At 35.2% G+C, this 13,614-nt stretch overlaps 1 protein-coding gene across 2 annotated transcripts in view; it reads left to right on the top strand.

The window, feature by feature from the left end:
• Pdcd4 (programmed cell death 4) overlaps nucleotides 1–13,486 on the top strand; it is a 29,939-nt gene extending 16,453 nt beyond the window's left edge. For both annotated transcript variants that reach the window (XM_042689317.1, XM_042689318.1), the window contains exons 7-13: nucleotides 1,649–1,870; nucleotides 4,479–4,576; nucleotides 5,783–5,897; nucleotides 10,269–10,376; nucleotides 10,840–10,950; nucleotides 11,862–12,001; nucleotides 12,766–13,486. In XM_042689317.1, coding sequence (XP_042545251.1) covers nucleotides 1,649–1,870; nucleotides 4,479–4,576; nucleotides 5,783–5,897; nucleotides 10,269–10,376; nucleotides 10,840–10,950; nucleotides 11,862–12,001; nucleotides 12,766–12,826 — 855 coding nt within the window. In that variant the 3' untranslated portion in view covers nucleotides 12,827–13,486. The remainder of the gene's footprint in view (nucleotides 1–1,648; nucleotides 1,871–4,478; nucleotides 4,577–5,782; nucleotides 5,898–10,268; nucleotides 10,377–10,839; nucleotides 10,951–11,861; nucleotides 12,002–12,765) is intronic.
• The last annotated feature ends 128 nt before the right edge of the window (nucleotides 13,487–13,614 follow it).

The raw sequence follows: 13,614 nt of genomic DNA, 5'->3' as shown, positions 1-13,614 counted from the left end.
CTTTCTTTTCACTTGAAGGGAGAGCTCTACTGCTTGAGTCATACCACCACTTCCAAAATAGGATTTCCCCAATGTGTGTGTGTTGTCTGTGTGTGTAATTTAAAAGGATCTTTTTTTGTGGGCTGGTACTCAGCCTTGTGTTCTTTACTTGGCTTTTTTTTGCTTAAGGTTGATACTCTACCACTTGAGACATCTCCACTTCCTTAAACTTTATTGATTTTGATTCTTGAGCTTTGTTATATCTGGATTTTCAAGATTTCAATATAGTACCTGTCATGTGAAAGAATTTGTAATGTGTGATTCCTGTCCTTCTAAAGCTCATTTAAATGATGTAAAGCTCATTTACTAAGATGTAAAGTGAAAGAATCCATTCTATAGCAAGAGTTTAAGTCCTTTGAAGTCAGGAACTGTTGAAATATTGCATAGTAAGATTAAGCAGCATATTGTGGAAACATTCAATGGTAAGTAATACAAGAGGTGATTCTGAACCATCCTCAAGTATGGGTAGGGGATTTCCATGTAAGCTAGTTGAATATTTACCAGAAAGAGGTATGTTATTTTTGAAAAAGATATTTGTTAAAGTGCAGTCAAGGATAAGGTAATGATGAAGGTGTTACTAACCAGATACCAGTTGCATGTTTATGAAGATAGTCCTGGCATTCTTTTTTTTCCCCTGGCATTCTTTTAAGTAGTATTTCATGGTACAGAGGTTCCAAGAAAACTTCACTAAAGAAAAAGGCACTCTGAGTTAGAACATAGTTTCTAGGATCCTGCTATCTATTTTACTTCAAATTTGGCCATTCTTGGGTGCCCTTAGTCATTTCTTAATTTTCTTGTGCTTTAGATTATTTTGCATATTGAATGAGATGATACAAAATGGCTGTTTAAAAAATAAAAAAATTAAAGTGCCATTAATAACATGGTAGCTGTTTTTTTCTTTTTCTTTTTCTTTTTTTTTTATTTGTGCCAGTCCTTGGACTTGAACTCAGGTTCTGGTCCCTGAGCTTTGGTGTTCAAGGCTAGCAGCTTTACTTCTGGGTTTCTGGTATTTAATTGGAGATAATCATCTCTCCGACTTTCCTGCCCAAGCTGGCCTTAAACAGCCTACTGAATACTTAGGATTACAAGTGTGGGCCACTGGCACCTGGCTGGTTACTTTATTCTTAATAGGAAAGCTTGACTTCACTCAAGCATTTAAAAAGAAATCCCAATTAAACATGGTTTAAGATCTCATTTTAAACTTTATGTAAAAGTTTAAAGCAGAGAAGTCTTTGAAGAAAAATAGAATATGTACCCTATAATAGTATAAAATGAATTTCTCCATAAATGCTCATCAATCCATATTTTTAGAAATAATATTAATTGTAAAGCAGAGAATTAGTTGATACCAAAGTTAGCAATAATATATAGTTCACTAAACTATTTTCAGTATAGTTCACATTCTTAGTGATGTTCATGCAAGTAAAGCTTGACGAATAGATCACTATTATTCCAGCCCCATTCAATATGACTGCTTTCTTGATATTTGTAAAGAGGAAGGGGTGACCAAAAGATATATAGATAAAGGCTTGAGTTTCTACAACTAAAAATTTTATTGAACTATAATGACATACTTTTAAAAATAAAAATGTTTTATTCTTTTGAATAGGAAATGCTAAAAGATTTAAATCTTGGTGAAATGAAAAGTGGAGTACCAGTGTTGGCAGTGTCCTTAGCATTGGAGGGCAAGGCTAGTCATAGAGAAATGACATCTAAGCTTCTTTCTGACCTTTGTGGGACAGTCATGAGCACAAATGATGTGGAAAAGTCATTTGATAAATTGTTGAAGGATCTACCTGAATTAGCATTGGATACTCCTAGAGCACCACAGGTTTGTGTCATTCCCTTTGTTAATTCCTTTTTTCCTACACACTTTTAATTGAAGAAATAGCACATGTTCCTAAAACATTTTAATAGATGGAAGGGAAATGGCCCACATTTATTACCATACAAAAACAATCTTAACATTTATAAAATGCATTTTGTTACTGTTTTGTTTTTAAATAGTCTTTATAATTCTTTTTTACATCTTTACTATGTTCTATACAGGGTGTTTTTTTTTTTTTTTTGTGGGTTGTGTGGCTTGAACTCTGGGTCTGGGCACTGTCTCTGAGCTCTTAAGCTCAAGGTGAGCGCTATACCACTTGAGCCTCAGCACCACTTCTGGTTTTCTGAGTGGTTTATTGGAGGTAAGAGTCTCACCGGCTTTCCTGCCCAGGCTGGCTTTGAACCGTGATCCTCAGATCTCAGCTTCCTGAGTAGGATTACAGGTGTGAGCCACCAGCACCTGGCCTATATAGGTTTTAAGTTACATATTTATTTTTTTCTGTATTCTCTGTGTTTAATTTTACTAGCTAGGATTTTTAAAAATATAAATTATAATTATGCTTGAATTTGTTTATTTCATTATAAAACAGTTCATTATTATTTTCTCTTTTATAACTTTGAAAACATGAAATTATTATCTTACCAATTTTTGATAAAAGTTTTATGTATCAATTTAGAAACAAGAATATAGGTAAGTTTCCAAATGGAGTTTCTGTAACATAGTCTATATAATAAAGTGTCGAGCTCTCACTGGAAAGGGGGTTGTTTTCTCCAAAAAAAGAAAAAATGTAATCATTTTAAAAATGATTACATCACTTCTTACTGCTTACAGAATTTTTGAAAAATAAAATCTTAACAGGAAGAAAGTCAAGCAAAAATAACCATGGCTAACATTTTGGTGTTAAATTTTTCATTCTGTTTTGCTAGTTATATATCAACATAATTTTTTAATATGTCCTTATACTGCAGTTAGAAAGTAGAATCATACCATACATGCTGTTTTGTAAACTTAGTTTTTCTTACCCCATAAAATAAGTAAATATTTTTCCCTTTAGCCATGTAGTTTACGTTCTTGCTTGGACTCACTTTTATTGTTCTACATGGGAGTTTTCAGTTTGTAAAACAATTACGTGTATGAGCATATTTTCAAATGATATTTTAACTCATCTTGGAAAGATTATTAGGAAAAAATTATGTTAAGTGAAGTAAACCAGATCCAGAGAAACAAAGGCTGCATGGTTTCCTTCCATTTGTGCTAGACAGAATGTACCTATAAATCTGTAAAAAAAAAAAAAACCCAAGTTGGGCAGTATACAAGTGGTTACAAATGAATTAACTGACATATAATAGACCCTATAAAGAGCTCAAATAGTATATAATCTTTTAGAAAGACTAGGTCAAAGCCCAGCAAAATAATCCCCAGGAAATGAATACATCCAAGAGAGGAGTGGGGCCAACTGAAGAATGGTAAAGGAATGAAGGAGGGAAGTGGGGGAGAATTCTGTGTAACCTGGGTGCTACTAGCTCACACCTGTAATCCTGGCTATTCAGGAGGCTGAGATGTGAGGATGATGGTTTGAAGTCAGCCCAGACAGGAAAGTCAGTGAGATTCTTCATCTCCAATAAACTATATTCAAAGAGAGCCAGAAGTAGTGCTGTAGCTCAGGTGGTAGAGTGGTAGCCTTCAGCACAAAGAGGCTCAGGAACGGTTCCCAAGCCCTGAGTTCAAGCCCTAGTACTAACCAAAAAAAAAAAGAAGAAGAAAAATTCGTTGTATCACAAATTAAGAGAAAGGGAAGGGGGTGGTGGTGGTTCAAAGTGGGGTGAGAATGCTGAAGGAATTGCCAGTGATCAAGATCTACAGTATTCATAAACTACTTTGTATTATATATATATATATATATATATATATATATATTTAAATACATATATGTATATATCATGTCCTTTGTGAAACTGCTTTAAGATTAAAAAGATTAAAAGTGAAAATATAGCTTGCTTCAGTTTTTCTTTTGAGAAAAACTCGACTTTGTTTTTAGAAAAGAGATTTCTCTTGACTTTTAAGTCATACAGTTAGCAAGTACTTTTGATTATATATTGACTAACAAGGTATTGGAGTTTCAATAATAAAGCAGATATAGCCTCTATTCTTAACTAGAAGGTCAAGATGAGGAGGGAGTGTATGCCAAGCATAACCAGCAAGTGCTAAATAGGTGTTTTTGAATATAACAGTATGTCTAAATATCAACTATGTAGTTAAAATATTCATCATCATTTATGTATTTAGAAATTGTGTTCTAGCTGGTTGCTCACACCTGTAATTCTAGTTACTCAGGAGGCTGAAATCTCAGGATTGCAGTTTGAAGCCAGCCACAGCATAAAAGTCCAGGAGACTCTTTATTTCCTGTAAACTACTCAGAAAAAGTCGGAATTGGCACTGTGGCTCAATGGTAAAACATTAGCCTTGAGACCCAGGAACACCTCCCAGGCCCTGAGTTCAAGCCCTTGGACTGGCAAAACAACAACAACAACAAACAACCAAACACAACAAATAAAAATTGTGTTCTATAAAAGGCTTTAGTTTATCTACCTTTTTTTCTTTCTTACTGTAGTTGGTGGGCCAATTCATTGCTAGAGCTGTTGGAGATGGAATTTTATGTAATACCTATATTGACAGTTACAAAGGAACTGTAGATTGTGTACAGGCTAGGTAAGTAAATTAATTTTGCTACTTAGAATTTCAAAATTAGAGGAAATTCCTATGGAATCTTATTAAAATGAAATTAGCCTTAATCTGACATTATGGCTATGTATTTGTCACTAGTCTGAATTCTCCACTATTACAATGAAAAGATTATTGACATGAAATAACAGGAAAAGGACATTAATAAAATGCATAATTTCTGAGTTTTGGCTAACCTATTAGCTACCCTTCTCTGGGCCTCAGCTTCTTTATTTATAAAATGAAAGTGTTACATATAGAATGTTCTTTAAGGTGTTTTTTGTTCTAACACTCTACAGTTATCTAATACTGTAATGTAAGACAACATTACTAAAGGAAACTTACTTGCAGTTTTACTTTATATTGTCAGTGAGATCTTTCTTGGAAAATATTTTTCACTTTTGTTCTTTGGTATAATCAATTGTAAGTTACATCTGACATTTAGCTACATGATTTTTTCTTAACTCCCTAAAGACTTAGGTTTGAAATTCAACATGTCTTAGGTTTTACCAGGTTTAGATATTAACTTAATTTTCTAGGGCTACTTCAGGTAATGGTATGATTTCTTTAGATGACAAGGCATGGTTCTCAGTAAAAATTATATGTAAAATATTCCTTCTCAGCTAGGTGCCAATGGCTCAGGCCTATAATCCTAGCTACTCAGGAGGCAGAGACCTGAGAATTGTAGTTCAAAGCCAGCCCAGGCAGGAAAATCTGTGAGGCTCTTATCTCTAGTTAACCACCAAAACACTGGAAGTGGAGCTATGTCTCAAGTGGTAGAGTGCTAGCCTTGTTCAAAAAAGCCCAAGAATAGCTCCCAGGCCCTGGTTCAACCCCCGGATCAGTGTACAATACACACACACGCACGCACGCACACACATACACACACACATGCATGCACGCATTCATGTACACAGTTCTCTCATTGTAGGTCAGTTATTTTGTAACATCTTTTAATTTTTTAAATGAGAAATGAAAGCTAAAGAACATGAGGATGTTCTTTAAATATGGAATATGTGTTTCTTGCTATCTACTTTTATTTTGAAAATGGTTTTTAAAAGGAATTTTAATTTCATATTTTTGTTATATTACATTTTTTGGTACATAAGGGATTTTGTTAGCTTTATAATTTGGTGAACCTTGGGCAATTCCATGTATCAAAATTAATTGTTTCCTCTTTTTATTTTTTGGTAGAGCTGCTCTGGATAAGGCTACTGTGCTCCTGAGTATGTCTAAAGGTGGAAAACGTAAAGATAGTGTGTGGGGCTCTGGAGGTGGGCAGCAGTCTGTCAATCACCTTGTTAAAGAGGTACCTATTGAGTAGTGTGGTTTAATTAAAATGTATTCTTTTGAGAGGAAAAAATATGTACTAACTGGTGTTTTGTGGTCGAAAATTAAACTCAGTATTAGAAGTACAAGTAGAAAATTGAATTATCTCTTTTATATTTGCTTATCCCATTTTACTACTTATTATATAAGTGCATATTGTTAAATTTTTTTCTATTTAAAAATGTTGTTGTGACAAGGGCTTTCATGAATAATTATAAAAAAGTTCTCTGTGAACTTCAGAGGAGTCCCTGGAATCTTTGTCTTAATTAGTATTTAAAATTATCCAATTGAAATAAAACTTGTTCTAATAAATACTTGTTCACGTTTTTATATGTGAAGTTTGAAACTGGGTGATTATGAATTGTAAGTGATGAATTGTGAACACTAGAGTAGATCAAAATGATAGATTTTTGTTAGGAACCTTACTACCTATATACTTTCATTAAAAGAAAGAGTAATTGGGCAATAATGCCAATAAATTAAAATTACAAATTTCTCCTGGTGGATTTTTTTCTGGTGTTCTGTAGCAAGAAATTTAAAGCAGCAGTGTTCTTACCTGTAGAACTTTAAGAAAAGACTTTTAGAAATCTTTTTGGAATTAATTTTTTTTTTCTGGTTCTAGGGTTTGAACTCTGGGCCTGGGCTCTGTCCCTGAGATTCTTGGCTCAAAGCTAGCACTCTATCATTGGAACCACAGTGTTACTTCCAGCTTTTTCTGAGTGGCTTATTGGATAATAAGAGTCTCATGGACTTTTCCTGCCCAGGCTGGCGTTGAGCTGTGATCCTCAGAACTCATTCTTCTGAGTAGCTAGGTGTGAGCCAACCAGTGCCTGGCTAGGAATTAAATATTTAAAGAGAAATTAGATTAAATTAAAAAATTTAAACAATTGTTTCTTTTTGGTATTGGGACTTGAACCAGGGCCCTGTGCTCTTGCCTGGCTTATTCGCTCAAGACTGGAGTTCTACCACTTGAGCTGCATCTTCACTTTTGGTTTTTCACTGGTTAATTGGAGATAAGTCTCATGGACTTTTCTATTTATCTAGGTAGTTCCTCAGATCTCAGCCTCTTGAGTAGCTAGGATTACAGGCATAAGCCACTGGTGCCCAGCTTAAAATTTTTAATTAAAAATTAGATTAATTTTAAATAAGTGAAACCTTTAAGAAATTAAAAGATTTATGGTTTATGCACTTCTGATTTTTTTAGTGTAGTCTTTTCATGTGGCTATAATTTTGATTTTTAATCTTTCATACATAAAACATTTGATAGCATTAGGAGTTCAAAAGGGAAGAGTGTTGACCTCTTTTGCTTTTATACATGTTAAAATAGATGGGTCAGCGTTTATAATGTCACAATTACAATATGTTTTAGACAAGTTTTAAGAATTATTAGAAAAGTTGAGGTATAAACATAGTCAAGATGTCAGTCTATTAGGCAAGAAAAAGAAATAAAGGGTACCCAGATTGGAAAGGAAGAAAAATCCAGCTGGGTAAAACTAGCTCTATTCCACATGCCATGCTCTGTAGGCAGCAAATCAAATGAATTAACAGAATCACTCCCTAACTCCAAACCAGTTATTAGCTAATTAGCTATGCAACTTTCATATCAAGATTTCAGGAAGTAAGATCAATATATAACATTTAATTCTACATCTATATCATTAGCAATGAATGACATGAAGTAAAATTTACAATAGTATCAAAAGCAAAATACTAGCTGGGTGTGGTTGTTCACATCTGTAATCCAACCTACTCAGTAAGAGGGCATTAGAGGGACTGTACTTCAAGGCTAGCCTTAAAAAAAAAGTCACTCAACTCCATCTCAATAAAATCTGTGTAGGGCTGGGAAGGTGGTTCAGTGGTAGAGTGCTTGCCTTGCATGCATAAGGCCCTGGATTTTAGTACTCAGCACCACATAAGCAGAAAAAGTCGCAAGTGGTGCTGTGGCTCAAGTGGTAGAGTGCTAGCCTTGAGCTGAAGAGCTGAGGGACAGCGCTCAGGCCCATAGTTCAGGCCCCATGACTGACAAAAAAAGAAAAAATCTATGCATGTTGTGTGTACCTGTCATCTCAGCTACAAGAAGTCATCCCAGTTATGCAGGAAATGTAACTAGGAGTATGCTATCCATATTAGTATAGATATAAATTTGAGACCCTATCTCAAAAAAATAACTTAAGCAAAAAGACTGAGACATGGCTCAAGAGAAAGTGTCTGCCTAGCAAGCTTAAGGCCCTGAGTTCAAATTCTAGTACTGCCAGTAAGAAAATTACTAAGAAATGAAAGTAAAAGAAAGTACAACTACAAAATGTTGAAAAAGTAAAGACTTAAGTGGAAAATATCCCATGTTTATGGAAAGACAAGCTGTGTGCTTGGTGGCTTCCTCCTCCTGTTACTGTAGCCTCTCAGGAGGCTGAGATCTGAGGTAGTGGTTCAAAACCAATCCAGGTAGGGAAGTCTGTGAGACTCTTCGTTGTTTTTTTTTTTTTTTTCCCCTGGTCCTGGGGCTTGAACTCTGGGTCTGAGCACTATCCCTAAGCCTTTTTGTGCTCAAGGCTAACATTCTACTACTTGAGTCACAATGCCACTTCTGGCCTTTTCTAAATAGTTTATGGGAATAAGAATCTCATGGACTTTACTGCCCAGGCTGGCTTTGAACCATGATCTTCAGATCCCAGTCCCTTGAGTAGCTAGGATTACAGGTGTGAGCCACTAGTGCCCAGTATGAGACTCTTATCTCCAGTTAATCAACAAAAAACTGAAGTGGAGCTGTGACTTGAATAGTAGAGTGCCAACTTTGAGTGGAAAATATAAGGTCCAGTGGCCAGGCCAAAAAAAGAGAAAAAAAAAAAAGACATTATTATTAAGATGGTAATACTTCCTGAACTGCCAAACTGTTCTTGATATGGTTAATTTTGAGATAGGATTCTGAATTAATATCTAATCTGCTAAGGATAGCGATTTTCATCAATAAAAAGGTAGAAAAAAACAAAAATTGAAATAAGCTACCATTATATGTTTGAGGTTGACGTTATTTGGATGGCTGTTTACATGGAAGGGTTAGACAAACATGACTCTAAAGAATCTTTATTTGTTTGTATAACTAATGCTAAAAAATGCATGGAATCTGCTGGGGAACATTTTAGTTTTTAAAGTTAGATAACAAGTGTTAAAAGTAGTATAACAAATTCATTGTAATTATAAAATAAAAGTACTTTATTTAAATGCTATGTATTTCTCTCTCTCTCGTTGGTCAGTTGTGGGGTTTGAACTCTGGGCTTGGGTGCTGTTCTTACCCTCTTTAGCTCAATGCCAGTGCTTTACTGCTTGAGCCACAGCACCACTTCCGGTTTTCTAGTGGTTTACTGGAGGAGATAAGAGTCTCTCGGACTTTTGTGCCCAGGCTGGCTTTGAACCGCGATCCTCAGATCTTAGCCTCCTGAGTAGCTAGGATTACAGGTGTGAGCCACCGGTGTCCAGCAAAATGCTATATCTTCTTTTCTTTTCTTTTTTTTTTTTTTTTTGTCAGTCGTGGGGGTTGAACTCTGGGCCTGGGAGCTGTCCCTCAGCTCTTCAGCTCAAGGCGAGCGCTCTACCACTTGAGATACAGTGCCACTTCCGGTTTTCTGGTGGTTTATTGGAGATAGGAGTCTCACGGTCTCTCCTGCCCGGGCTGGCTTTGAACCACGATCCTCAGATCTCAGCCTCCTGAGTAGCTAGGATTACAGGCGTGAGCCACCAGCGCCCGGCTATATCTTATTTTCTTAAAACACAGGAATTATTAATCAGGATGTCTTCTAGAGTTCAATTTTTATCCTTCATGAAAATACATTGTATAAGTTGGAAATAGAGACATTGAATATTCATGAGATGCAAAGATGATTTTACAGGCAGTTTTTAGGGAAGAAACATTCCAAGTTGAAGCAGTTGTGCTGAAAACCTTCCTACTTTTTCTCTGGAGCCAGAGATGTTACTACTGTACAAGCTTGAGTTTGAAGAGTCAGTATTTGTGTCTATAGTTACAGTTGGAAGCCGATGAACATTCTTAACTCAGTAGTAGAGAAAAGAAAAATCATATAGAGATCTTTTCCTTTCTTAGTAATATCCCATTACCATCTCTCATTCTTTTGGCTCCAGTTGCATTACAATCATCCTGATAGATGATTTTGTAGCACTTAAAAAATTCTTATTGAGACTTTGAGTTAGTGCCCCCTCTAGTGTTTAAAATCCCTTATCTTCAGTTGGAAACTCAGCGATTACTGAAACTTTGTATATTTTTAATTATGTAAAAGTAGAGTATCATGTCTCTATGTTCTTAGCTGTTTTTAACTTAAACAATGCTTTTTAAATCTGATAGATTGATATGCTGCTGAAAGAGTATTTACTCTCTGGAGACATTTCTGAAGCTGAACATTGCCTTAAGGAACTGGAAGTACCTCATTTTCACCATGAGCTTGTTTATGAAGTAAGATTGCTTTGCCATGCCAAAGAGAATTTTTAAATATATTTTTTTTGCACAGCAGGGACTTTCATCTTTCTTAGTAACATATGTTCATTTTTCTTCTTTTAAAAACTGTTAATGATCAGTTGTGGGGCTTGAACTCTGTGCCTGGGTGCTGTCCCTGAGCTCTTCAGCTCAAGGGGGGCACTCTACCACTAGAGCCACAGTCCCATGCCATTTCTGGTTTTCTGGTAGTTTATTGGAGATAAGAGTCTCACGGACTTTCCTGCCCAGGCTGGCTTTGAACCGTGATCCTCAGATCTCAGCCTCCTGAGTATCTAGGATTACAGGTGTGTGCCACCAGCGCCCAGCTTTCTAAAATATTTATTATCATTTAATCATTATGTATTAGAAGAAAGAGATATAACACATTTTAAGAAGTCTTATCTGAATTAATAACCAAAAATTAATTTTGCTCAAATTTTAGGCTATTGTAATGGTTTTAGAGTCAACTGGAGAAAGTGCATTCAAGATGATTTTGGATTTATTAAAATCTCTTTGGAAGTCTTCTACCATTACTGTAGACCAAATGAAAAGGGTAAGCATCACATTATTATTAGCATTTTCTAAGTTTATACCTTAGGTGTATAATTGAAAAAAGATTTTGAATTGCTAATCAAAGTTTCTTTCAAGTATGTGTAGTAATAGTATGACAATTTTTTTTTTTTGGCCATTCCTGGGGCTTAAACTCAGGCTCTGGGCACTGTCCCCAAGCTTCTTTTTGCTCAAGGCTAGCATTCTACCTCTTGAGCCACAGCACCACTTCTGGCTTCTTCTGCGTATGTGGTACTGAAGAATCGAACCCAGGGCTTCGATACATGCTAGGCAAGCACTCTACCACTAAGCCACATTCTCAGCCTGACAATATGTTTTGTTTAAAACTTGCACTCATTTCTTAGTAACTTGTGCACTCATTTCTTAGAAAGTAAAAAAATCATGTCAATGGCCTTTTTTTTTTTTTTTTTTGGGTCTGGTTGTGGGACCTGAACTCTGGGCCTGGGCGCTGTCCCTCAGCTCTTCAGCTCTACGCTAGCGCTCTACCACTTGAGCCACAGCGCCACTTCCGGCTTTTTTCTTTTTGCTTATGTGGTGCTGAGGAATCGAACCCAGGGATTCATGCATGCAAGGCAAGCGCTCTACTACTGAGCCACCTTCCCAGCCCTCAATGGGCCTTTTGCCTGTTTTATTAAAATATGATTGTGTGTTCTAGCCCAAGGATTCTTGATATTGATCATTTTTATTTTATATCTAACACAAACTTTTACCCAACAATACTTTTTTCCCTATTTAAATTGTGTTGTTGAAATTCTGGTGAAGTTATCTTTTTTCTTAAAAGTAGTTAAATGTCAGGCTGGGAAATGTCAGTCTCAAAAATACATTGGTAAGTGTTGAATTGTTTTATTGTATGTACTTTATGGGCTAACAATTCTGTGTAAAATTTTGTTTCAGGGTTATGAGAGAATTTACAATGAAATTCCAGACATTAATTTGGATGTTCCACATTCATACTCTGTGCTTGAGAGATTTGTAGAAGAATGTTTTCAGGCTGGAATAATTTCCAAACAACTCAGAGATCTTTGTCCCTCACGGTACTTTATTTAAATACTACTTTCTCAATATAAAATACTGGATGATATAGCTGGAAAGATTTCTACCATTCCACCTTTTCAGATTATGGCTTTTCTGTAGCTGCGAAAAGTTTAAAAATTGTTACTACTTCTACAGTTGTGTGTAATTCTCAATCATATTGTTTCATATTTGGCTTAGTGTTTAGCTTCCAAATAGTATTATGGTAGGCATAAATACATTCTAAATATCTTAGTTTTCTATTTTAATACTTAGCTAATTAACTTATTTTAGTAATTAAGCTGTTACTTAAAAAATAAAAAGGTTGTTGTTGAATATATATATATATATATTTTTTTTTTTGGTGCCAGTACTGGGGCTTGAATTCAGGGCCTAGTGGTGCTGTTAGCTTTTTTTTTTTTTTTTTTTTTAATTGCTTAAGGCTGGCGCTCTACCATTTGAGCTATATCTCCACTTCTTACTTTTTGGTGGTTAATTGGAGATGTTTCATGGACTTCCCTGCCCAAGCTGTCTTTGACCCGCAGTCCTCAGTCTCAGAGATCCTTCTGATTGCTAGGAGTACAGACATGAGCCGCACCCAACTGGATTTGTTTTCTAAAACAAAATTGTTTAGCAGGGCTAACAGTCTTTGTTAAAATATTTTTTAAGACAGTAATTAAGCCCTTTAAATCTTAATGTATAACCAGAAAAAATTTTAAATTTTTTTCATTGTCAGTAAGTTATAATTTCTATTTTTTAAAAAATGTTTTTGTTCTTTTAATTTCAGGGGCAGAAAGCGTTTTGTAAGTGAAGGAGATGGTGGTCGTCTTAAACCAGAGAGCTACTGAATATAAGAACTCTTGCGGTCTTAGATGTTATACAAATATATATCTGAATTGTAAGAGTTGTTAGCACAGTTTTTTTTAAGCACTTGTTTTGGGTACAAAGCATTTGTGAAATTTTATAAACTTCATTTAAGGGGAATTTTTAAAAGAAGTGTTTTCTTTTTTTCTTTGTTTTTGAGGGGATAAAGGATGGACAAAAAAGTAACCACTTCTTAAGTGGAATATTCTAATAAGCTATCTTTTCTAAGTGCCATGTTTATGACCTAATCATTCCAAGTTTTGCATTGATGTCTTGACTGCCACTCCTTTCTTTCAAGGACAGTGTTTTTTGTAGTAAAATCACTGGTTTATACAAAGCTTTATTTAGGGGGTAAAGTTAAGCTGCTAGAACCCCGTGTTGGCTGCTGCTGATGAATACTGTGCTTTGGGAGTAAAAAAAAAAAAAAAAAGGTCTTTTTTTTGTCTTAAAGAATTTTTAAAAAATGATTTAGTCATTAGACTTATTCATCTTTCCAGGGAACATATTGTTTGGTCTTAAAAGACTAGACAGTTAAGTAAATGGTGGCTGGAACATCTATTTTTCTACAAAACTGGAAAAATGAACCTGGTTCTACAAGAATGTACAACACACAATAAAACATGTGAAGCAGTGTTGATTCTTTATTGTACGTATATTTATTTTAGGTGAAAAATTCCTAGATATCTTGTCTGGCATACATACAGCCTTGGGTTTGAACTTAATGAGCACATTTCTGAACTCTTTATAGAGCCTATTTATTCAGCAAGGCTTC

Source organism: Dipodomys spectabilis, unplaced genomic scaffold (assembly GCF_019054845.1).
Source record: "Dipodomys spectabilis isolate Male_0828 unplaced genomic scaffold, ASM1905484v1 ptg000125l, whole genome shotgun sequence".
Taxonomy (NCBI): domain Eukaryota; kingdom Metazoa; phylum Chordata; class Mammalia; order Rodentia; family Heteromyidae; genus Dipodomys; species Dipodomys spectabilis.
The sequence above is the reverse complement of the archived record's forward strand: the minus strand, read 5'-3'. Positions and strand labels throughout refer to the sequence as shown.